General features: G+C 42.2%; 1 protein-coding gene across 1 annotated transcript in view; it reads right to left on the reverse strand.

Annotated features, from left to right (window-relative positions):
- The window catches only part of CRIM1 (cysteine rich transmembrane BMP regulator 1), a 187,717-nt gene that overhangs the window by 64,457 nt on the left and 96,047 nt on the right, over positions 1–27,213 (reverse strand). The window contains exons 5-7 of the mRNA XM_044772230.2: positions 16,835–16,956; positions 7,480–7,662; positions 4,797–4,994 (exon numbers count right to left, since the gene is read on the reverse strand). Of these exons, the coding sequence (XP_044628165.2) occupies positions 4,797–4,994; positions 7,480–7,662; positions 16,835–16,956 (503 nt within the window). The remainder of the gene's footprint in view (positions 1–4,796; positions 4,995–7,479; positions 7,663–16,834; positions 16,957–27,213) is intronic.

Genomic DNA, 27,213 nt, shown 5'->3' on the forward strand with positions numbered 1-27,213 from the left:
TCTTATTGAGTCATCATGGGCATGTCATATACATCTTGCAGCCAAAATTTCCCTCCTCAACACCTTATCTTACTTTAATTATAAAACAAACAGATTTCTTAATGGAAAATGGCACTCTGCCCTTAGGGTCCCTCTGACATTAAGAATCAACTTAGGTGGCATTTATGCCTGAGGTTACTGGAAAAAATATTAGCAAATTATTCTCAATACTTAATTGTGATGTTAAAAAAAAATGCTAGCTGAAATAACAATGCAGTGGCACCTGCATGTTGCAAGGCACGACTTAAAAGCAGTACATTAAATGTGAGAGTGAGCCCTGGCTAGTCCGGGGGAGACCACAGCTTACAAACCAGTCTTGAAAGGCCCCCATGGCTGCCCCCGGGAGGGAGCGAGAGCTATGTGCTCACCAGGAGGGCAAGCAGTCAACCTGAAGCTAATTGGTCCAACTCGCCTGTAGACATTTGGGCCTACCATGTGCCAAACACACTTCATGTAACACTCTGCTTTCTGCTCTCAAAGTGTATTCTCAAATATAAGCATTCTAACATTAGCCTTTCTTCAACTGATCAGGGATCAGCATTTTTTTTAATTGCAGTAACACTGGATTATAACATTATATAGCTTTTGGATGTACATCGTAAGGGGTCAGCATTTGAGGCTGTGGTTAAGGGAATCCCACAGCAGGGTCTACTGCCTCACTCAGCTAAGGAGGAGGTCTGCAAGAGGAGTCTGGTTGTGATTTCCCACTCCAGTCTTTCCCTCCCTCCCTAACTCACTCACTCATCATTTGTTCATTAATAGTATTTGAGTACCTACTTACACGTCAGGTGCTGTTTTGGGGATTCAAAAGAATAGGGTAAGCTCCTCGCTCATGGGGAATGCAGCCCCTTTCAGGTTACTGGCAAGAGGGAGTGCAGTGCACTGCTTGTCGCAGAGGCAGTATTCCCGCAGGGTCCAGAACCTAGGCTCTTGGGCCACACTGCTCTGCCACTTTCAAGCTGTATGACTTTGGGCAAGTTACATGACCTCTGCACGTTGGGTTCTGTGACAGTAAACTGGGATGAGAGTACCTGCACAAGAGGGAAGTTGTGAGGATCAAATGAGCTGACACTTTGAAAGCACTTAAGCCTGGCTCATAGTAAACGTGCAAGAAATGTTAGCTACTGTTATTAAGGGCTACAGATAAGATGACGCGAACGGTGCTAGATGCGACAAAGACCTAAGTCTCCTGCCCCCCACTCTCCCTCTCCTTTTTTCCTTCTTTTTTTTTTAGTTTTTAAGCAGATAAGGACATATCTTCCAAGCATCACTTAAACTGCACACTTTATATACAATTTCATGCTTTTCCATCTAGCTCCCTACAAGCGCCAGAAAATAAAAATAATGAGATTGATAAACAAGAGTAGACATAAAAAACCCAGCAGAACAAAACATAAGAATACAATTAGCTACAGACTTACAGACAGGGATGGCTTATCTATATACCTGAATTGGGTGTTGACAATAACTTGGTAAGACTTAATCATGAGAGTACTTAAGTGCCAATTTAAAAAGCACTTAGGTACTTGTGAATCGAGTTAGTTGTCAAGTAACAGCCTAGTCTTTAAGAGCCCCCAGGTTCGTGTCCCCAGTCCTCCAGGAGTAAGCAAGCACATTATGTTGTCACTTGGAAGGTATGTATCTTTAACAACAACAGTCACAGCAAGATTCTTCTTCCCGGCAGGTCCTAACGCACCATATTTGGGGAGGCAGTAATTTATTTAGAAAGAATCTAAAACCACAATCCCTGTGTGGGGTCCTTTCACCTAATTTCAGGCTCTGACTATGTACCTTGGGACTGTAGCTAATAGGGTGAGCGCCAACATTTGTTATGCAATTGTGCCCAGAGGAATTTATTGTGTGTGTAAACTGCATAAATACCAGTGTTTCTGTTTTTCTCTAAATAATTCTGGCTGATGGTTTATTTATTACACATTAACACCTTGCTTTTTTCTTATTTCATCTCATCCTTTTGCTATTCTGAAATCACTTGAAAGTATTTAAAGGATATTGGATAACTGCTGAGAAAAACATTTTCAAATAGTTCCACAGACTTTCTTGGATCCTATAAACTAAGCAAAAAGATTCACTTGCCCTGTATTATTCTGTAAGTTTTTTATTACTACTACTAACTAGTATCATTATCTTAAGCTGTGCCCTGTTTTTGATCTCATACCAAAAGAATCTGTCGTCCTATTACATCTTAAAATTAAAGTTACTGGAGAGCAAACATAATCTTGTATGAAACTCACTACTTAACTAAGTTAAAAACAAAAACAAAACACACCAGATAAATTAGTTCTCTGCGAGCTAGACGATGGAATCTTCTGAAAGGCTCCATGCAGAGAGTTACGTGCTAGAGCCTGCAAGACACAGAAGGGAACTGAGACACCAGCAGAACTTCACAGCTTGAAATAAAGACGCTGAGTGCTGGCGAGGTAGAGGCGGCTTCTGGACCTGAGGCTTGAGAAGAGAGCCAGGATGTCTCAAAGCCATCCTTGCCCTGAGGTCCTCAAATTAGGGTGAGAGGGCAGGTGGGAGATCACATCAAAACCACCTGGAAATGACTTCCTCCCATCACCCCAAGCCTGTCTCTGCTCAACACAGGCCAAAAGCTGGAAATGAGGGGGAGATTAATAAAAGAACTAGAAATAGGGGCACGAGTAAACTGAGGTGACATGTGGGAGCAGGGGAGGCAGACAGAAATATAGCTGCATCCGACAGACTTCAGTTTATCTCAGCTCAGCTACATAATGGCAATGGACCTTGGAGGAAATTATCTAAATCTCTCTAAACCTAAATCTCTTCATCTCTAAAATGGGACAATAAGGCCTTCAGCACAGTGCTGTGAGGATTGAAGGAAACAAGAATGACTATAAAGCACTCACTCCACAGTATCTGAATACGAACACTGCTTTTCTTCTGGTTTAATTTAAAAAGCCTAAATATTTCTTTGACATTAACTAGGAGTTGTCCCTTATTTATCTTTGTGTCCAATGCTGTATTTGGATTACAGAAGGTTCTTAATAAATTTTTTTGGAGTTAATGGCTGACCAAACTCTTTTCTCAAACAGTGGACGATTAGATTACAACTCTAGGCAGATGTTACAGAGACCAAACTCCATGAGATCAAACTAACATTCACTGCCTATCCAAACATCTACATGACTTACGAATAACTCAGTCAGTTCCATAAATATATCCATATTTCTATTCACCAACTGCTTCCCTTTTCTACTTGCCATGAAGGATATGCTAACGAATGCAAAAAGGTAAGTGCAAAAGGACTTTCCTTTCCTTCATTTACTTTCAGGGGAAAGGCTCGACTTTTTCACAAGTTTTTTCAGTCTTTTAACTTTCTGATTCAAGACTCATGAAGTTAAAGTGTTTACTGGATTACTTATTTATGCTTTTTTCTTACATTATCATGCACAAATACTTCCAGTTGACAACAGATGGTCCCTAATTCTTAGAGAGAGATATCCCCACCTCTATCTGCTTCAGCAAGGCACCCTCTCTCATAAAGCCGACTGTACACCATCATACATACTCCCGCACACTCCTTTTTTTAGGGCTGAAACACTGCCTTTAGGGGATGGGAGGAGTGTACGCATGTGTGAGGGGGTGGGAGATTTCCACCAAATTGGTCATCTGGAAGCTATAAAGTTTTGGAGTGTGGCAGCTGCGCTCTGAGTCGAGTAATGGTGAGGGAATTGGTGATGTCAATAGAACCAGGGTCCTCCAGCTTAAATTTTTATATGATTTTTAAGGTCTTTAATAATTCTAACCCCTCAGAGGTTAATGAAGCTGGTCATGCGAACTCTGAAGTCTGAGTTTATTAAAATTTAGGTAGAAGCAAAAGACTTCTTGATATAGGACTTAGTCAACTTAACCGAATTTCTGAAAAGACCTGTCAGTTTCTTAATAGCTGTTTTAATTCTAGAAGGATCCATCTTCAACATGGATTAATTTTTGACCCACTTCAGTTCATTTTACTATGCAAATATGCTTCTTGACGATGGATACTCTCTATTGGATCTGTCAGTATAAATATTCAATCTCTTATCTGTACTAACAGACATGGACAGAGGATTAAGACCAACTTGGGTAAGTGTGCAAAGAATCTCCCCAGGATGAGAGAAATGGACCAGAATAGGGGTTGAGACAGAAAGACTAGTCCAGGATGCCTCAGTTTCCTCTCTGTTAAATAGGAAGAGACATAGTGAATGTAGGTAACCAAGACATAAGTAAACGCCTGAGAGGAATTGCCAAGCCACAGCCATGGCGATATTAGAAGGAGAATGGATGCTAGGAATGAGGAGCAATGCAAACTGCCTTTGACAGTTCCAGGTTTTTCTTCTAGCTGTCAGGACTCTTGGGCTTATGGAAGCATTACAAGTTGAACATGCTACGCTTGAGTCATGGGTCTTATTTCCAATTTTATGCATTGCGTTGACCTTTGGATGTTAATTAGGCTTGAAGTGAACTGAATTAAAAAATACATATTTGGATATTGTAAAGTATTCGGATAAGCATATTTGCAGTGGCAAAATAAAGACCACACCATTCTTATTGTAAATTTGCAACATTAGCCCCAAATGAATAGTTTAGGCTGTATAATAAATTCATCTGCAACAGGAAACAGCATGAAGCAGACATTATGCCTGAGGAAATAAAAAACAAACAAGAACACACTAGTAGAAGCTTATCCAATACGAGACATTCGCCAGGGACTCATGAGAATCTCTAAGGTTTACCTTCACACACGGGGCAACACTCCCCAGGCACTTTCACAGGGTTCATGCAGCTCTGTCCGCAGGCTGTTGCAACGCAGTGGGGCTCTCCGTTGATGCACTGGCAGAACGTGCAGTCGTCTTCCCGCCACCGGTCCCCATGGGCGCGGATCTGACCGTTGGCATAGCAGCCCGCAGGATTATTAAAAGGATACACTGGATCTAAACGAAAACATGAGTGCAGAGTCAGACTGAGGGCATTCTAAATCTTCTCTCTACCTGCACCTAGAGACATTTTTTTCCCAGGTTCTAGTCATCAGCCGTTCTTTTCCAGCTGTGATCAGCAGAAGCTCAGGCTTGCATGAGGTATCTCTAGGGAGACATGCAAAAGCAGCTGTCATACTGAATTTATGTCCACCCATCCTGACACTGCAGACAGGGCAGGGGGTCTGTGGCATAAAAGCCAATGTGCAGGTGTTAACACTTCATAAAGTAGCAAAACTTTGTGGATAGAGCTGTGGGTTGGTAATTAGAAAATACAGATCCATTTTAGGTCTCACCATGTCTTCTGAGTTGTCGATTTAAATGTTTATCACACCTCAATTTCACCACCTGAACAGTGGAAAGCACAATGCTCCCATCTAGTTAGGGTAATCTGTAACTTCCAGGACTAACTGCAGCCTCCCTCTCTCATGGTGCCTGGAACTCCACGGGGATCACAGTGAGGAGGATGGCAGGCTCCTACTGTGGCCTTATTCACCACAAGGCTGACATTCCTTGTCTAAACCACATACAGCCTGGTTCAGACATACCATGAGCCTCTGCTTGTGCCCCAGAGGGAAGCCTGTGAACCTATGCCATTTTTTCCCCCCACAAGCTGGGCAGCCGAGCAGCAGCTGAGGTTGGGGAACCTAAGTAGCTAAGGCTACTGTAAAAAAAAAAAAAAGCGTTTTCTGAGATTATCGACAAAGACATAAATACTGCATACAAAATCCCCAAATATCCTTATAATGACAGCAGTTAGATACATCACTCGATTTTCTTTTTCAGAAACACATAAAACCTGGCCTCAAGAAACAAGTGCTGCTGTGCTGGGCGCAAAGTCCAGGCAGTACTGAGTTTCGTCCTCTTTATTCTAAAGAGGTAATAGGTGTTATAAGAAGTTAGAAGGCCAAAATTTAAAGTCATGCAGTCACAGCTTTAGAAAGGCAGTCTGCCAGAGATGGAAGCAGCCAAGAGACCCGAGTGAGATAAGACTTTATAAATTTCTTTATAAAAACTACTGCACTGCATACTTCATTTCTACTTTGAGCCTAGATCTGAATTCCAGGAAGTGAGACATAACCAGATCTGTGCCCAAACAACTCATTATGATTATTACACAGAGGTTCTATATGTGTTTTTATACCACCAACTGTTACATAGTTTCAGATACTATTACAAACTGGGGGTAGCTAGGGAATAAATCAATTGAGAAGGGTAAAAGTTTGATGTGATTTTTTTTTAAATCTCCAATGACACCTAAAAAGTGAACCACCTTTCTCCTGTGTTGGCTAAATAATTTCTAATGGCAAAGGACTTCATTGTTATGAACAACTGTTCAATGTTAGCAATGCAGTCTGCATACTTTATGTATCTTCAGATCTTCAGTATTATATGGTAAATTTAGCTCAAACATTGAAAAGAAAAGGGTCTTAGAAAACAAAGCGGTATGGATCATGGCCGACGTTCTGTCCTCCCATTTCACGTGTGGAGATGAGGGCAGGGTGAACCTCAGGCACAAGGCTGGCATGTCTGACTCCAGACTGAAGGTCTGTGGCCCAGTCAGGACAAGAAGGCTCACACGACCTGAATTCTGGGGAAACACAGCAGGATGGTCAGACCAGAGGCACAGTAAGGCGTGGGGGTATTGCTCATGGTCTCACTGGAGACTCAGACAAGGGACTCTACTTTTCTGAACTTCAGTTTCCTAATCCTTAAAATGTGTGGGTTGCAGTGAATTATATTCAGAGTTATCATTCTGAAATATTTATTATTTAAGAATATCAGAGATGGGAAGGGAGGGCCTGTAGGAGGAACATGGGACTATTACTTCTTCAATGATGAGGGGGATAGAGGAAGGATCTGCCCACAGCCACCTGACACTTGGCTGGGCCCTGAGTCAGTGTCACCACCATGCCACACCACGACCCCACTCTCACCACCACACATTTTAAAAGGAGGGGTTGCCACAGGGTCCGACCCCACCTGGAGTGGCATGGGTATCAGAAAGGAGGCAGGGTTAGTTCCTCCCTGAGCCAAATGACGGAGACTGTCAGTGACTAGGGCTGTCCCGTCCTAGCTGAGCAACCCTAGGAGAGCAGGGGGTGAATTCTAATGTCAGGGTGACAAGAATGTCCCCAGGACTTGCTGAGGAACTGCTAGAATTGTAGGGGAGGAATAGAAAGCACTTCCGGGGAATCTCATGTTGGCCCATGGAAACAGGTGACCCATTGTCTATACCTAGGGTGTAACCTCCCTCAGAGAAGTATTTTCACACAGTCTACCTGGCATTATCAAAGTCCTAAAAGATAGACCACAATGTCATAAAAAGGGAATGTCTTAAATATTCCCTCATTTTTGGATGAAACTGAATTAGGTCAATTTTGATGTTAAAACTCTGAACCATTTATATTCTTATTAATCTTTAATTAGCCACTTTTCCTACCTTCGCACACTGGGCAGCACTCCCCTTCAGGCACATAGTACCTCTCGCAGTTCAGCTCACCGCACTGGGCAGTGAAGCAGATGGAAACACCCCCTTGGCATCGACAAAATCGACAGTTGTCCATTCGAAACATATCCCCATCATTATATTCCACATTGTTGAATACACAGGCTGGCTTTGTTTCTGAAAGGAGTTCAAACAAAAAAGGTACATTCAGTCTTTTTTTTGGTGAGGAAGATTAACCCTGAGCTAACATCTCTTGCCAGTCTTCCTCTTTTTGCTTGAGGAAGATTGTTCCTAAGCTAACGTCCACGCCAATTTTCCTCTATTTTGTATGTGGGACACCACCACACCATGGCTTGAGCAGTGTGTAGGTCCACACCTGGGACCCAAACTTGTGAATCCTGGGCCACCAAAACGGAGTGTGTGAACTTAACCACTATGCCACTGAGCCAGCCCTCAAAGTCATTTTTGAGTCGTGTCCTTCTATGTTTTTCAAACAGCCTCTAGAAAATTGTCTGATAGCATGAGGTTATAATTTAACGGAAATTTACTAAAGTCAATATAATTTTCTGTAACCAAAGCAATAAAGCAATGTAAAGTGAAGTAAAATAAAATAAACAAAACACATTGTTATCCTCTTTACTCCAAAGAATTGATATTTTCCTTGGCAAAATCTACACTCACTTCCCCTACCCCAAATAAAGATAACGACTTGACCATGAAACTCATCTATCTGATATGTGCTTTAAAGAGACATATTTGTTTTGTTAAGTCATTTGCTACCTCAAATAAATGATCCTGTCTCCACATTAGGTTTCGTTCTGCCTCAAAAAATGTATTTAGGCCTTTTTGGAGGTGATGTTCTTTTGTTCCTCCCATGTTCTCTCCTAAATTCTTTTTTCTCTCTATCTGTTTTAATAATCTGTAATTTTAACAGTGCTTGGCCTTTAACAAAACACTTTCTACATGCATTACTTCACATAATCCCAATAACAAAGGTCTGATGTAGATATTATCCTGAGTTTAGAAGTGACGAAATCCTAGGTAATTTGCTCAGTCACACGTTTAGTATATGACAGAAACAGAAACAAAAACAGTAACTCTTCAACTAAAACCCTGTGATCTTTCCATCGTGTTTCAAGTTATGCTTTGCTAAAGACTCAAGAGCCCTGCATTTAGAATTCATATCATGATACCAATGATTCTGAAATTTTTCTCTACCCTGAAACACTCTCCCCTAAATTCATTCCTTATCCTTAATTTTGGTTGACTTAAAAGAACTCCCACCAGATAAAGATATTATAAGATAAAGAAAACTATGGATCAATATCACTTATGAACATAGACACAAAAATTTTGAGGAAAAAAATACCAGCAGACTGAATCTAGCAACATATCAAAAAGATTATAAACCATGATCAAGTGGGATTTATTCCAAGAATGCAAGGTTGGTTTAACATCCAAAAATCAACTAACGTAATACGGCACGTCAACAGAAAAGAGGACAAAAACCACCTGATCATCGCAATAGACACCACTAGGATTCTGACAAAAAAGTTCAATAAACTAGGAAAAGAAGGGAACCTCCTTAACTTGGTAAACAGCATCTACGAAAAACTCACACCTAATATCATACTTAATAGTGAAAGACTGACTGTTTTTGCCCTAAGATCGGAAACAAGACAATGATGTCCACTCTCCCCACTTTAACTCAACATTGTACTAGAGGTCATAGTCAAGGCAATTAACGCAAGAAAAAAAAAATACCCAGATTGAAAAGGAAGACGTACAACTATCTCTAGTTGCAGATGACATGATCTTATATATAAAAAATTCTAAAGAATCTACTAAAAAACTCAGAACTAATCAACAAATTGAACAAAATTTCAGGGTACAATTAAAAGTCAAATAAATTGTTTATCTATACACTAGCAATGGACAATCTGAAAATGAAGAAAATAATCCCGTTCAGAATAGCATCAAAAAGAGTAAAATATTTAATAATAAATTGAATAAAGCACAAAACTTGTACTCTGTAAACTACAAAACATTGTTCAAAGACATTAAAGAAGGCCTCAAACAAATGGAAAGACATTCCATGTTCATGGATTGGAAGATAATACCATTAAGATGAAAAGATTCACCAAATTGATCTACATATTCAATGTAACATCTATCAAAATCCTAGCTGTCTTTTTCATAGAAATTGACGAGACAATTCTGAAACTCATATGGAAATGTAAGGGACCCAGGGTTGCCAAAACAATCTTGAAAAGAAGAAGAAAGTTGGAGGACTCACACTTCCTGATTTCGAGACATACTACAAGGCTACAGTAATCAGGACAGTGTGGCACCGGCATTACGACAGAGATAGTTCAATGGAACTGATTGAGAGTTCAGAAATAAACTCTCACATTCACTGATTTTTGACAAGGTTGCCAAGACAATTCATTGAGGGAAAGAATAGTCATCTTAACAAATGGTGCTGGGGCAATGAACATCCACATGCAAAAGAATAAGAATGAACCACTGTGTATCACACTATATGCAAAAATTAACTCAAAATGGATCAGAGAGCTATGATCTAAATCTAACAGCTACAACTATAGAGCTCTTAGAAGGAGACAGGAGTAAATCTTTGCGACTTGGGATTAAGCAATGGTTTCTTAGACATGACACAAAAAGCACAAGCAATGAAAGAAAAAATAATTAAATGGGATTTCATTCACTTTTGTGTTTCTAAGAATACCATCAACAAAAAGATAACTAACAGAATAGGAGAAAATACTTAAAATTATATATATGATAAGGGATCTGGATACTCACATAAAAACTTGTACACAAATGTTCATAGTAGCATTATTTACATGAGCCAAAAAATGGAAACAACCTAAATGTCCATCAACTGATGTATGGATAAGCAACAAATACAACGACATATTTCTTGGCCATAAAAAGGAATGAAGTTCTGACATACGCTACAACATCAATGAACCTTGAAAACATTATGCTAAGTCAAAGAAATCAGCCAAAAAAGACCACATATTATATGATTCGATTTATATGAAATGTCCATAATAAGCACATCTATAGAAATGGAAAGTAGATTAGTGGCTGCCTAGGACTGGGGGCTTTTGGGGGAAATGGGGAGTGACTGTTACTGAGTTCAGGAGTTTTGGGGAGATTGATCAAAGCATTCTAAAATCGTGATAATGTGAATAAACTAAAAACCATTGAATTGTGCAACTGAAATTGGTGAATTGCAGGGAATATGTCTCAATAAAGGTGGTAAAATAAAAATACTCTCAAACTAAAGAAGGTTCTCCTGAGCTAAGGTGCTCTGTTTAATAAGGCGGAGAAAACTGGATTATGATAGAGCACATCTCTCATGGGCTCCTCTGTCCCAACATCATTTCTTAATATGTCATCTTGCATTTGAAATATTTAAAGACTTTCATTGCAGTTTAATTTGAATATATTTACATTTGTATTGTACTTACGGACAATGACTTTCTCATTTGACTTTATAACAGTCCAGTTGAGAAGACAGAACAAGTATTAATATCCATTCTTCTGATTAGGAAAATGAAACTTAAAGAGATTAGGTGATCTGTCTAAAGTCATACAACTAGTGTGAGATGAGCTGTGTGCACATACAGCACAGTGATCTGCACATTTGAACCTGTTCCTTAGTGCTGGTTGAATATACTGTTTCTTTTTTTCAGAAAATTAACGTTATGTTAAAAAGAATCATCTTACTCTAGCTCAGAATTCCTCTATATACTTTTAGCCAACATACTAGTCCGAGATGGGACTAAAAGGAACTGGGCAGTTAGACCATAAATTCCAAAGTGTACAAAATGCAGTGCTTTTATAAATCAAACTTGCATGCTATGGAGTGAGGTAAAACACTGTACTCTAACAAAATGCTGAGAATCTGCTCAAACGGATGAAAAAATTTTTTATAAACCATCACTATTAATTACCTAATTGCATTAATCAACCACATCTATTATCTGGGTGAAGCCACAAATCTTGGTGCAAGATTTGAAGAAGTAAAGAGGGAAGATTCTGGCTATGAGTAACACTGCCCCAGATGAACTCGTTTCCATGATGGGGCATGCGGAAACTTAAGCGGGAGGGGTCGGGACTGATGAGGGAACTGGGCAGCTGGTTTCACTCGCTAAGGTACAAAGAACAAGGGAGTGGAATCTAGAGAGACGGAGAGTCCCAAGAAACACAGCCTAGAAAACACAATCATCTCTTTAGGATAAAAAGTCATACAATATAACGAAATCCCTGTGTGATGTTGAGAGAAACTTACAGAAGCTCTTTAGAGAAGTACATGACAAAAAGGTTGGCAGTGGTCTTTGAGGAGCAATGACTAATTTCTTCTTCACCTCTCAGGGATAGATGTGAATCTCAGAACAGCGTGGAGATGACCACTTACCTCTATAAGAGGACAATTTAAGTGGATATGGAAAAGAAAATATTACGAACAAATAATTTAGTATGTAATTTGTACTTCTCAATGCAGAGATGCATAAAAGTATCTTCTTAGTGATTTTTGTATGTGTTTTGCGTTTGCCCAATTAAATTTTATGTTTCTAAGTTCTGGAATCTTCTCATCCCTCTTCAATATAGTCCAGGACTCCTGGAAAAGAGCCTTCTAGAAGAGGCTGTTAATAACTTCTACTGCCTGCCAAATTACACTGATTGGCAGATGGTGATAGGTATATAATTTTAGTGAAGGAGACTAAAATGAAGAACTTCATGTGAAATGTGAAAGTGGAGAAAAAATCCAAATAGATAGAGTTCTGTTGCATGTTCTCTTCAGTCTCTCAGTAGGAAATGGCCAATATCTTGCCCCTGGTCTCATTTCACTGGGGGTGAACGAGTGGGTAGACATCATAAGCCAAGAGAGACAACTGTATGACAGATGGGAAATGTCTGAAAATTTCTCCGTAAGTCAAGAGCAAACCAACGTAATTCCAAAGACAGGGAACATGGCTTCCAAATATCCGAAGAGAAAAAAACCCTTTTCTATGGGGGGCAGTGGGAGTGTGAGTACTAGAGTACCCCAAACAGATACTACTTCAGGATAAGGGAAAGGGAAAAATACTTATAAAGAACTGCAAAAGATTGCATCACTCTTAAGCAAAATTAGCTTGCTAAGGCCCCCAGAACATGAGGGGTGCTCAATAAATGCATGTTGAGTGGAATATTTCTTTCAAAGCACCATATTATCTCCATTACTGTAAAAACAGACATTATGCCCCTAGAAGCATTACTGAGCATTATTACTATAGAGGCAATGGGTTCTGAATTGATGTTTTTGTACTAATTTTCTTATTAACAGACTGCAGGTCTGAGTTTTCTAGGCCAAAATTTTACATGACGAACAAGCTGACTTCGGGTATGGCTCTCTTGTGATTGATCCTCATGTCAGTGTTTAATGCTGGAAGAGACGGTTATTGGCTATGACAATCAAACCAAGAGGTTCTACTTTGTTTAGATTTTTATGCATACACATAGGACAGCTGATCACATCTAAGTAACCAAACGATTATTTCCACATTCCATAGATGAGATTTCCTACTCAAATGCCTCCAGGAATGAGAGAGGTGGGTCAGTGTAAGACAACAGGGTATATTATGACAAAATAGAGAATGCATGCCCGTCTGAAAGTAGTGGCCATCACTCAGCTCCAGCTGTTGATGGTAAAACTTTTGTCTGCAGGCTGGGGCAGACATAGAACTGTTCCTGAAGGAGATCTGGGATTGTTCCACTACTGCTAGGGAGATCATACTTCTAGGTGATGATTTTGATGACTTCTCAGTTTACATAAAAGGAGCTCAATCATACCATCTGTTCCTTTGGATTCTAAACAACAGAGTTCTCATTCAACCAACACCTCACAAGCCCTAGTTCCGGACACTGTCAGAGGATGCAGTCACAAACTATCACCATCTGGTTTGCAACTCTCCCATCCCCACCCACTCAAACTAAACCAAACCAACTGAAGAGAGAAGTAATATTTATGGAGAACGTTCTCTCCATCTGTTCATCCAGGCTAATGTTTCCAAAACTCAGGATTTCTCATGAAAATTTTTTAATCTTGCGTTTTCACTTTAATGCTTATCTTAAAAAAAGAAACAACGTAAGCATTGGATCATCTGGATGGCAGCTTAGGAACTGAATGCTGCCATGTAATCTCCGTTTCTGCATGTGGGGTTAGTTATGTTAACATTCAACCCACTGCCTCCTGAACTGGGTTTCTAGATCTATTCCTACACGTTGGGGAGTTCTCAAAATCAAGAGACAATGCTCCAGGCATCTAGGTTCCAGCTGCATGTCAAACTGACCCCTGAGAACTGCTTTCACTGAGCTGCATTTTAATATTTTGCTTTTGCTTTTTATTGAGAGGAGCAGCCACAGGAAACCAGTTTCTGCATTGGTGGTATTAAAGCAATTGAGGACACGATCGACTGCAGCACCCAGCGCTCTCTGTTTAAGGGTCCATCTGAGAAGAGTGGTGCTCTGTCCAATAGGCTCTTTCTCTCCTAAAGCAGGGACCCTGGACCTGACTCTCTCTCTCTTTTCACTTTGATGGCCAGGAACATGGGAGCCTAACTCGACGTTTAACCCCTGCAATCACCTGCATAGACACTTACGGCCTGCATACCTGGGTGCTCTTTCTTTTTGCTTTTCAACTTTACGTACAACTCTATGGTTCTGACTCTCTTTGCTAATTAATATTTTACCATTATGTCATTCTATTTGTTCTCACTGTAAAGTTGCCTCAAATCCTTTGTGGATAAGCAAGGCTTTATATAACAGATCTCTGCTTTTCTAGGCAATGATAATGAATCTTTGATATGTAGTATCCTCTAATGGTGACCTTCTGACAACTGTAAGATTTTCCCAGGGCACTGGATGGCAAATAAATAAATCCACAAACACACGCACACACACACACACACTCACATCTGTGTGTGTGTATGCACATATGTATGTATATGTCAAAAAGAGTAAAACACAGACTTTGAGATGGGATGTCCTTAAACATTCTTCTGTAGGATTACGAATCTTCGTCGTCTTATAGTTTCTAGTCTCATATACAATTGAGCGACTAATACAGTAATAGAGACACTAAAGCAGGACAAGAAATAAAGCAAAGATCACCTCACAAATGTGTGGTGGCAAGAAAGGCAACCACCAGATACAAGCGACATGCTTTGTTGTCTCAACATTTCTCATGACAGATGGCGAGTCCTGTTACCGAAGTGAGAGCTCTGTAAAAAGCGAGGCTATAAACAGGGGCAGGCCTTGAAGACTAATCCGAGACCACTAAAGCAGGGGTGCAGTTACTAGCAGTCCGAGTCACATCACATTGGGACAAGAGTTAGAGTTAAGGTCCTGATAAGAAAGACATGACACTTGGGTTTCTATAACCAAGAAGCAAGGTAATCGTATCACGAGACACGGTATTTCCCGGGGACAAATGACTGAAGACTCAACTGTAGGGCAGTAAAAGATAGAGCATTCTCCCAAACAAGCCCTCTGTGGGCTGGTATTTAACAGCCACCTCTAGAGGGAACTAAGGTGGTATGAACCACATCACTCACTCGCTCAATTGCTCACTCAACAAAACCTGGGTGCCCTCTGTGAGGCAGACAATATGTTAACATCCACAGACACAAGGATAGACTCCCCGCCCTCTGGCAGTTCAGATTCTAGAATGAGAGAAGGACACGAGAGTACTTGCAGGGTGATGAAAGGAAGCACATCTGAGACACTGGGAGCTCAGGGCAAGGAGTGACTATTTCGGTCTCAAATAGTATGAGTCAACTAATCACATAATATCACCTACAATAAATTGACTGTAGTGGTACCAGAGAAAAAAGGTCTGCTTGGTCCTTCGCTGGTGTTTAACAGACATTATTACTGGCTGGAGTATAGTATGGGTGGGGAGAAGCTTTGAGAAGAGATTTATGCGCACAGAACTTTTTCTGCACCTCTCTCTTCGTGCTTGTATTTATAAGGTCTTTAAGTCAGGAAGCTCACCCCACCTTCTCTATCCCCCTGGAATGTCCAGAATAGTGTCTTTGGATGTGAACAGGAGGTGGGCACACAAAATAATAAATACTCTTTGTTCTTGAGGCACAACTCCAAGTGATTCACATATAAAACCTCATTTAATTTACTATTTTCACTCCATTCTACAGATGTGGAAACTGAGGCCCAGGGAGACCAAAAGACACTCAAAGTTACACAGCTAGTAAGTGGAGGATCCAGTTTCCAATTGAGGTCATTTGGTTCCATTCTTTGTTCTCTCTTAATCACAAAGCCACACTGCAAATGTTTCTGCAAGGCAAAACAAAACCAAACAACATGGGACCACTGGACTAAAAACTACAGGACGCAATGAAACAGGACTCAACTTTAACACACCCTTTTCTTGTGGGGGATGGGAGACTTGGGAGAGACAGAAAATCTGCTGAACTCTGGTGTGTCCTATAGGCAGTAGTTACTACAGATGTTCCTGTATGTGTAATTTTGTTGTACTTGTCCAAATCCATATTCATTTTCCTTGCTTGTCTAGGTACTGACTAAATAGCGTTCTCTAAAATTATTGACATTTCACTTGCTTGAATTTTATTGTTTTTTTCTTCTGAAAATTCTGATGGACGGGCATGTTTTAGGTTCTCTTCCCTTCTAGTATCCAAATTCAATAAACACGATGTCACCAAACACCAAACCCTCTCATGAAAGGTGAAAGGGAGAGGTGGATTCTATTTGAAGAAGTCTTGTGACTGCAGAAGCCTTTTTCTGAGCCACAAGGCTCAAGCCAAAAGCAGGCTAATACTAAGGACCAAGCGCTGGTCAAAGCTGTTCTCCCTAAGTAGGAATGTGCTAAACTAGTGGACCGTCTTTGCTGTTTCAGGCTGAGGTAGCTCCAATGTAGCGTTAATTATAGAGACTATCTCCTGACAGCAATGGGAAGAGGGGTCAATGACGGGAGGAATATGATTGATTATAGGTTCCATGATCCTCTTCTTGAAATGCTAAGATTTCTGCTCTACTGAAACACAGCAGAATATGACAGCTGCATGCAATCTGCGATTTCATTTCCAAAATTCTCTTTCTGATGGATGGAATGATGATTCCCTTCCTAACTTCCTTTCCCGCACCGTGAGATCTGAAGCAAATCTTCTTTCTGAGTGAGTTTCATCAAGTCCTTGAGTATATTCCTTGCCTGGCTAAAGGCAGAAGCGGCTAGACTGAACCCTCCCTCCTCCTCCTTCTGCACAAATGGACACTGTCTGAGAACAAGAGAAACCCCACGTACCATTAACACATTCAAAGACATCACAGCACTTTCCAGGTGTCCCATCTCCACGAGAGACTATGCGGGGAGTGGATCCCACCTCACACACGGGGAAACCACATAAGCCAGAGAGACACTCGCATCTGAAACCAAAGAAAAGGGAAGGAAAACCCCATGAATAAACACAACATAGAAGTCGGGAGACCACGAACAACGTGGCTGTGGCTGTGGCAAACTTGTCTACATGACACTGTCCTATCTATCTGGTGTCACTGGGGAAGGGGGAGGGAGTACTAACCTAAGTTGCATTCCAAATAACTAAGGCTCATCTCCTTAATATACACCCAGATTTTTAACTTTAACCATTTTGACAGAAATATTCCTAAAATGCATTACTTCATTTCTTACTTAACCAGATCAGTATTGAGCACAATAAACATTTTTGTGATGACTCAGGGCCATCTTTATATGCATACACTATTATGTTATTCCATAAATCAGTGACGCTAGCAGGGGCTCACACAGAATGCACGCTCTTGCGTTAAAAGGCCCCATGTTGCTGCTGTGTTGATGGTGACCTCTAGGTGTTTCTCACAGATTTTTCTGACTCTTCTTTCAGCTATTAAGTTATTAGCTTTTCAGTCTTTTTTGGTCAGTGATTGCGTCTAGCAGCACCCTCATCTTGAGCCGCGTTAATTTATAATTGTGTCTAACAGAAGAAAGAGACTCTGACTGAAGACCGAGGAGCTCTTTTAAATAAAGGGCATAAGCTTTAGGAAGTGGATTTTGTGGCAGCTATTTGAAGGCTGAAGGTCTTAACTTTTTGGATCTTCTAAACTGCACATGTGCCTTTATCACTATGTGCATGAAGGAGGTGACGGATGCAAGCTAGCTGTGCTGGCTCTCACCCACAACTCCAACTCTGCCATGAAACTGGCCTAAACATAGAAAAATAGGAGGCAGGTAAAAATAAGAGGAGGAGAAAATGTTGTCAATTGCCTGATGCTGATCTGTGAAAATGAAATAGGAGGCAGGAAATGAGAAGCTCAGGGCACCAGGGGGTCAGGATGCAACTGTAATACAAGGATGGAGCAGCTAGACTCCTGCCCTGGGACTCCCCTGGGGATGGAAGTGGGTCAGAGGGTGGAGAGGATGACTGAGGGACTTCCCAGGTTGAAAGGAAGGAAAGGAAGCCATCCTAAAAAGACAGATCCTTGCAGGAAGTGTGTGAGTATTTAATGCACCACAGGGGCAAAGATCAGGAGAGGGTGACATTCCCAGCAAGGAAGAACTTTTACCACATTCATTAATTCTGGGGTTTTCCCCCCCTTATTTCAGCAACTGCTTTGATCTCCTATTGTTCTTGGAATCTTTCATAAATTAAAATATACTTTTAGTCCACATGTATTTCAATAATCAAGCCCAGAGGTTTAATTACATTTATAGTTAACTGCAGAACTAAAAAGGAAACAAATTTAAATTAAAATTTGCACCAAAGATCATTAAAGCCACTGATAAGGTGTGAATGACCTCCCTTTCAGGCTTCTTCCATGTGGGATGATGGGAATACTGGATTCCTGGGAGAAGAGGGTGTTAGGTAATTAAGTTTTGCTGCAATGGTATTTCTGCCAATGGTTTAAAATAAATGTTTGCCTGTTTTGTGAGCAGAGCTGGGAGCTCTCGATTCATAATCTATATGCCTACAGGACAATCACCTTCTAGGGCTGAGTAAATATGAACTGGGCTTTTAGTCTCTGGAAAGGTTATCCCATAGTCTTCCATTTTTACATGACTAGCCACTGCAGTTTCAAGTACCTAATCACAATATGTAATCGTATATTGGAGTAACAATATATTGTGGACATGTATTGCAACTGACACTCTGTACAACTTAAACTCATCCAAGTTCACAGATTAATGGGGCTAAGTATTGAAAGGCCACACCCTGAGCCCAATGTCTGGATGTGATTACAATGAAAGCATCCTACAAGAATAGCTAAACATTTCTTCCACATCTTCGAGGATTCACATTCTTGCCTACTGATGTTTTCCAGGGAATTGTTCTGATTTAAACACCAGAGAGCATACAATCAACTAAAAAGTATCTCTTGGGATGTCCTTCAATGCCAGGCTCTCCGCGAGGCTGTCAGAAATCACACCATCCTGAACACCCCAACCACGTCTACTCGACATCTTCCTTTTCCCCTTTGACCTTTGACTTATTTCCCAATGTTTAAAAATCTCTCATTTTCCTAGAGACCCATACAGGTTGTCTCCAGCACACAGCAGAAGATCTAAGACTGCACACAACTGCCGAGTGACCCACTTAGGAAAGGAAAACTCTTTATGCTGAACTTTTACTTCTAAACCCAGAAGGACTGCACATTAAAGATCCAGAGTCAGAGGCCCCGGGTTTTGCTGGCTGGCCTGCTCCCAGCTCATTTCCCCTTCTCTACTAGCCCCTTAGCAAGCCCTCCCTGCCTGTTGCCATCTCTTGATTTCTCACAGCTTCCTCTGAACCTGAGATTGGCAGATGTTAAATATCATTAGCACCTTAATAAAGAAGGAACTGGAAAAGGTGAAAATCTGGGCTCACCTCACATCTTTCTATTAAGTTGAAACTTTATGGAACTGCTGTTTTTTGCAGGACAAAAACAGTCAAAAAGCAATTTCATATAGTTCAACATTAATACAACTCACATGAGTTATCTGTTGATAGACATGTCCACACTCACTCGGTCAGGTAACAAATGGGGTACCCCATCAGGACCTCTATTTCCCAAAGAAATTTATTATGTCGACAAATTATGTCAGTCTAATGTGGCTTAAAAAGATTCTTTAATAAGATTATTCTAGATTCTCTGGTTTACCTACACTGGAGGTAGGTATTCTTCCCTTTCACAGATGGGAATAGTGAGGGACGGAGCCTAAACACCTGACCTGGAATTTAATAAGGTTTCCTGTCCTGTATTTTCCACTAGAAGAGACTAGATTTTCTTCTTTTGAGTCATGAAGAAGATATGCTGAATTACAGAACAATGGAAGCATGTAAACTATATCTTGTCCTCACCATCATTTCTCTTCATTTTTATTCTTTTTTTGTCCTCACCCTCCCCGCCCCTGCATAATCTTCCTCTTACCCTTTATCCCAGTGCCTGGATAAAGAACAAGCAAGGGAATGGAGAACACTTGTGGATTAGTGGCAGAGGAAACAGACTTACAGACGAGAAAGAGATGCTTATAAATCGACGTCACCACTTACCCCTCACTTCTGAAAGCGTCCTTCCCCCAATTTCCAGGTTCTAACCCGGTCCTCCCCTACCTGAGTCTCTCCCTGTCCCAAGCCATGCCACACCCATCCTATGGCTCTGTTCCTGTACTTCTGTAGTCAAAAATCTTCAGTTACTCCTCATTTAATTGATCAGCTCCTCAGCCTAGCATTCAACACTTTCAAGTCCACCTACCTTTTCTCCAATTCAATCTTGCAGTATTTCTCTTCAGTCACCTTCTGTTCTCCAAACAAACCCCCACTTTGCTGTCTTTGCTGCTCGCTCTACCCACTCCGGAACATTCCTCATCCAGCCCTTATCTCCAGTGTCTGTCTAGATACCATCTGTCTTTCTAGGCCAACCTCAGATAACAGCTCCTCCTCTTGTGAACCCCCAAATATACCATACTTCTCACTCTGTCTCCTGGTGACTCAATACTCATCTTACCACAAGCTCTCTTTGTATCTATCACGTACAGTCATTAAATAAATACTTCTTAAATGGAACAGAACTGGAGATGAATAAAAGGAGGATAATATTAAACAAAACAAATGAAAAATACAAAAGAAAGTGAGAAGCAAGCACTGAGATTCCTATAGCATGAACTCAAAAAGGCTACTTCAGGCAGAGCGATTTGATACCTAGAGCAGAAGTGCTAAGGGCTTTAAAAATAAATAAATAAAATAACAACCACTTTATTGAGATATAATTCGCATACCATAAAATTCACCCTCTTCAAGAGTACCATTCAGTGGTTGTATATTCTCAGGGTTGTGCAACCATCACCACTACCTAATTTTAAAACATTTTCATCACCTCAAAAAGAAACCCTGTACTCCCATTTCCCCCTCCCCCAGCCCCTGGCAACTACTAATCTGTGTTCTGTGTCTATGGATTTGCCTGTTCTGGAAATTTCATATAAAGAGAATCATACGATATATGGGCTATGGGCTTTTTAACTGCAAACAAGAAGCAACCTGTATTTGCAATTTGCCAGAAAAAAATCAAGCCTCCAATGTTATCCTCAGTATTAAGATAATGATCGATCAAGGTACCACATTAATAAATTTTTGCATAATATAATCACAGCTGCAGCCAGGTGGGGCTTAGTTAAGCTGTCTTTTTTCTCTTGAGTAGGTAATGCATTCAGCTTAGTGGGCATCTGAGCGCCACAGTACAATGATGAACAGCACTCAGAAATCATCTAGGCCCCTAGAGGGCACTCCCCGCCTTAGGAGGCCCACGCTGGCTGGTTCTGCTGGCTGGAAGGCAGTGCGGATGGAGGCTTTCCCTTCGTGTGTTTGCTTCCTGGACTACAGAGTCTCAGGCAGGCCAGAGTGTTAGCACAGCTTACGAGATGTTCGAAGTCTAGCCTCTACTTATCTTTTAGCTTCCATATTCTACTGGTTCCTCCATATGCCCGCACTCTAGCAACCTGCCATTCACTGAATCCACCCCCTGTCCCCCTTATCACTCAGGGCCACAGTTCAGATGTCCACTCGACCTCAAATCCCTGCCTCTCTTTTGCACCTGGTGAATTCCATAGAGCCCTAAGACCACCTACCCCGACCAGGCCTTTTCTGATCAAAAAAGCAACCAGGATTAATTTTCTCTCCTCCGACCTTCAATAGTACACAGGGTACCAAACTCCTGGAGTGGACCTGCTCATCATACCAAACCAAAGTCCTACTGTTTCTCCTGTGAATTCCCCTAGTGCAGGGGGCGTGTCTTATTTGTCTTAAATGAAAAATGAATGATAAAGGCATCCAAACAATAATCTGGAATAAACATTCTTTTGATGATAAATAAGTCAGGTTAGACCACGCACTGTTTTTGTGGTTTTTATTTTTATAAATTTTAGACTGAGAGCTAATAGGTGCAGCACTTTTCAAAGTTAGCGTGTGGCGGGAAAGACTATGGAATCTGTCCAGAATGCAGAGGCCAGGGTGCCACACTCAAGGATTGTTTCTCTGCAAGTCTGGGGCAGGGCTCCAGGAGAGCCCTATGTAATAAGCTCTCTAAGAGATTCCATTCAAGGGAATCTGGGACCCACTTTCTGAGAAACTTGCCCCTAGAGGTTCAGGGGCTCAGTTGCCATAGTTTAATTTGCACTTTCCATTGGAAAAATCCAAGTACAACCAGTTTTATCATTTTAATGAGGATGATCAGTAGCACTTGTTCTCCATCATTTATAAAGACTCTTTTCTACCTGAATATGGTTGCTAAGGAGTGAGATACACGTGGAGTGCAAAAAGAACAATTTTGTTTACTATCCAGTCTCATCATCCACCAGAAAATGTGTGACCACTAGCAAGCCACAAACTCTGGGATGCTATTTTCTTATCCATCAAATCAGATGGTTGGGACATAATGGGCTTTCTTCCAACTATAAATTCCATGATTCTATTATTGCCATTCCTATTCCCACCACTGCAACGTCTGATCCTGGCACAGCCCTTTCTACTGGTTCTCCTCGCCCGCACCCTGTCCTTGGAGCACACCACAATCTCGCATGCCCACACTTGCTGCCTCCTCCTCACCAAGCACCTCAACCTTCAGGATCAGCTCAAAACAGGCTTTCTCTCTGCTTTCTTAATTTTGCCGGGGGCGGGGGGGGGGGGGGGGAGCGCAGTGGGGTATACTTACACATCTGCAACTATTTCTGGTTTTTTTCCTACTACAGAAGACTAAGCAGGAGAAGAAACAATAAGCCAGATGCTGGTGTCTCCACATTACCAGGCGTGTCTTCGTAACGAAGTTAAGGCTTTATAACTAAATTGAAAAATCAATAGTTTGTTTCACCCGAATGACTAGAGAAACTGTAAAGGACACTAAACTATAGGGAGTTAGAAGAGGCCGTGGGGCGAGGAGTCCTCTTTGCCACCCTCTCTGCCATTCAGCAAAGCACAGGAGTGCCCCTGGAATGTGCCCCTGTGGTGGGTGTCACGCAGAGCGGAGGGCAAATGTTATCCTAACATTCTCCTACGATAGCTCCTTCTGCAGGGGAGGAAGTCTGGAAGCAGCAAACCGTCAGATTCCTCATCTTCCCTGAGTAGGCCCCTATCCCACAGGGAGAAGAGCTCAGTGGGGCCCTCTGTAAACGATGTCTCCGGATTTATTCCACACTTGAAGGGAGTGCTTGAGCCCTTGGAAAGGGGAGAATCACTGTCTATAAATCAAAAGCGACTATTTATAGGTGGGAGGGAGGTCGCCCTCGAGTCAGGAAACAAGGATAAATGCAGAATTAAAAGGGCAAAGCACTTACACTACCAGGATTCCACACACAGTGTATTAATAACCATCAAGAGTGGAAATTATAATGACATAAAACATATTCCTATTCTATAGAAAGTAGCTTCAACTTTAATTAAATTTGATGCACTATGCTTCTACTGATTAAATTTTTTTTACCTCTTTCTAGGAATGTATAAGCTAACAACAAAAAAAGAAAGATACTGCAAATAAAACATCCAAAAAGAAATGGGTTTCCTACCTCAGGGTCCAACTATCCTTATGGAAAACTGCTCTCCTCCCTATGGAGGTTTCTCAGGATCACAATTTGACTCTTGTCTCACTGTAAGTAACAAATCCCCTTCCCCCTTTCTCAAGCTCATTCCTGCCGGATCTCCTAGCAATTCTGCCACCCAGGCAGTTCAGCACGTGCCTGAGCTGCAGCAAGCACCGGCCCAGCTCTGAGGAGCACCCCTGCCTCCCAGCAGCTGTTCTGCCCTTTCCACAGGGAGCTGCTATCTGTACAGATTCACCTTTTTCCCCACTTTCCCTTCAGAGACAATAGTAAAATCATGATGTGTTGTTGTGGTGGTGGTGATTTTTTTTTTTCCAGCAAGGAGCAATCGAAAGATATGCTCCATTATAGGCAAGGTATCAATTGAAGGCAATTAGGTAAAATATTCCTTTGCATTTCCTAACATTAGTAATAATAATAAAGCCCACTGCAAGCCCTTAAGAAGGCTGTCATTATAGCTCTCCTCTTCCTCGCTTTCTCAAGTGGCAGATGATTACTGCTCCCTCAAGGCTTGCATGTGCCTCAGGAAACTTATCTTAAGGTGCCAAGTTGAAAGAAAAGTGCTATAAATTGTAGGAAAATGTAAGTTGTAAGTCCACATGGTCCTGCAAGATTTATCGCAGTGTCTTCGAGAACCACGCCCCACAGTAAGTAGGTGTGGTGAGAAGAAAGCATTGGCACTTTATGCACACTGGCAGCTGGAGTTGACTGGCTAGAGGAGAGGGTTGGGGAAGCTCGAAGGGACTCACTCGCAGCATCAGGGGAACCAGAGGCACTGAAACCGCTGGAAAGAATCCCCAGGGTCTGAGCCCCTGCTGAAACGCGAGAGCTGGGATCTGGCAGGCATGCTGAAGCGCACTCAGTTCAGCCCAACAAGCCGGTCACAACAAAGTCCAGGGATGGAAGGCTCCCTGCCTTCGCTTCACAGTGGGCAAGACAGCCTTCAACAGTAAAGAGGGGACAGGCATAAGAGACACACACAGAACCACTTAGGAAAAGTAAGAGAGGAAACCAGCACCTTGCACTCTGGGAAGCAGAAGGAGTGGGTTTGGATGTGGAAAGTTGTTTTGTTTGTTTTTTTTTTTTTTGCTGAGGAAGATTTGCCCTGAGCTAACATCTGTGCCAGTCTTCCTCTATTTTGTATGTGGGTCGCTGTCTCAGCATGGTCACTGAGTGGTATAGGTCTGCATCCAGGAAGTGAACCTGGGCCCCCGAAGTGGAGTGCACCAAACTTAACCTCTAGGACACAGGGCCAGTCCCCTGAGAGTAAGTTTTAATATAACAACATAAGGTATTTTCGTTTCAGAGCTAGACTCGCCAACTGCATTAGAAATGGATGCTTTGGAACATGGAACCAACTTGTTTAGGAACATGCAATTATTTTATAACTATCTGCTGAGTGTGTAAGTGCCGTAGGCACTCAGCTGAGTGGGGCTGGGGATACACAGGTTCCTGGCCCTCTGTTTAGGGAGGTGTTGGATATATAATCACAAGTGGAACACGATGGATGTGGACTATTCCATCTCTTCCCGGGGCATGTGAAGACAAACACCAACGACCTCAGGACTAACCTTCTATTTGAACATCTGAGCAAAGCCTCCGCTGCCTGGGCTGCTAACACTCCTTCAGGCCTCCAGGGCCACCTGGGACCTGAGCTGGTGCTGAGACAGCTGACTTGAAGCATGCAGCCACTTGGATCCATGTGAACTGTCAATTCCCAGACCTCTCATCCCTGTCATCAGTGCAAAGTGCAGGATCCTCCTGTCTCCTGTCCTCACGGGAATGCACATCCCCACACAGTGCTGCTTTGCTTCCCAGGGACTCATCCTTCCATGCCAACCTCTCTGCCTGCCCCAACCTCTCCTCTGCAGACAAACTCTCGCAGCGTCTGAACATCATCACAGAGCGGACCACTCAGACCTGTTCTAACACTTACCTGGCTCACCGAAAACGCTATTTCCTTACAGCCGTCTTCAGTGAGACTGTGAATTTCCCTACACTCACTTGTTCAGCTGGGCTGGAAGGGAGGTCGATATTCTCCAAGCCAACCCCTGGTTAGCCCCACGTTGTTGCTTTCCTCTTTCATGCAAGCCTGCCCTCTCTGTGGCTTTGCCTTCTGCCCATTTGCTAAGGGGACAGAGGTTCAGAGAACACACTTTGACTTCGGGCGGTCTTAGGCTTGAGTTCTGGCCACTTAGGAGCTGTGTGATCTTGGGTGAAGTTACATCATCTCTCTAGGCCTCAACTGTACCATATGTAAGATGGGAATGATTAAAATGCCCATATCTCACAGGACTGCTCTGCGGACTAAATAAACTGATACACGACAAGCACCTAAGAGAGCGCCTGGACCACAGGAACACTCAACACCTGTTGGCTATTTTATGAAATTGTAATTTGGAAGGCTTCAGGGTCTATGTGGACAAAGCATTTTCAACACCCTGACCTCACTCGATCTTTTGGAATCCAGTGACCCTTGCCATCCCCTCCACTCCAGCCACAGCTCTCCTAAATCTCTCAAGGCAGCATCCTCCTCGCTGATCACAATGGTTCATATCCTTCCAGCCCTCGCACGCCCATGCTCCCACCTCACCGACTCTTCACTCTCACTGAGACATCTACACCCCAGATCCTTCCCTTTTCTCCTCAGCCTGGGCCTTGTCCTGACTATACCTTCTTAACAACACAGCCTCAAACCCACGGTGTTCCGCCCGAGTCATCTTCATGATGTCTAAATTTCCTGTCCCTTTAACCCCCATCCATATCTGGTCTCTTGATACCAGCCTCAACTTAGTTAAACCCAGAGATGGCACACTTGAACGTCTTCAGGAGTCAGGCAGAAATCCTAAAACAGAGGGGCTCTCTGCCCTCACAGGGCGCTTGACTACTCATTTCATGCAGAAATGGACAGTCAGTGTTGCTATACCTTCCAAGTGCTCAAGAGAAGCTAGATTTTTATGTGAAGCACCCCAGTTTTGACATGCTGATGACTAATTTAAAGATGGCAAAAAAAAAAAAGAGGATAAATTAAAAAAAACATGTCTTGGGATCAAATTCAGCCCCAAGGCTGCCAACTGCAAATTGTGATTCAACCCAATTACCTCCTCTGTGCTGATACCCAAGCTGTTGAGGGATGCTGGGGAAAAACGCACTCCTGGCAGGAGCTGTTCGACGTCTTCAACACTGATACCCCTCACATGCCTAAGAGACCTCCATTTATCCCCAAGGATCGCTTTGTCCATGATGTTTTCTCTGACTAGAGGCACAAAGATAAACGGCTGCTGCTGCTGTGTGTGTGTGTGTGTGTGTGTGTGTGTGTGTGTGTGTGTGTGTATGCATAGGGCAGCTGGATTGAGCACAGATGGTGAAGTGTCCATCAAGTGTGGGGGAATCGGGGTAGAGGTGAGGACACTCCAGGAAGAGGAAAGAATTTACTCCGATTTACAGAGGAAAGAAAGAATATAGTGTGTTTAGGTTGGAGCAAATGGTTCAGCCCACCTGAACATATTATGTGTTGGGATGGGAACTTGGGATACTGTGTGGGGACTTGCAGGAGATGTGGCTAATGAGGTAGGCCAGGGCTGGGTAATAAAGGGCCTTGTATA

Source organism: Equus asinus, chromosome 6, assembly GCF_041296235.1.
Source record: "Equus asinus isolate D_3611 breed Donkey chromosome 6, EquAss-T2T_v2, whole genome shotgun sequence".
Taxonomy (NCBI): domain Eukaryota; kingdom Metazoa; phylum Chordata; class Mammalia; order Perissodactyla; family Equidae; genus Equus; species Equus asinus.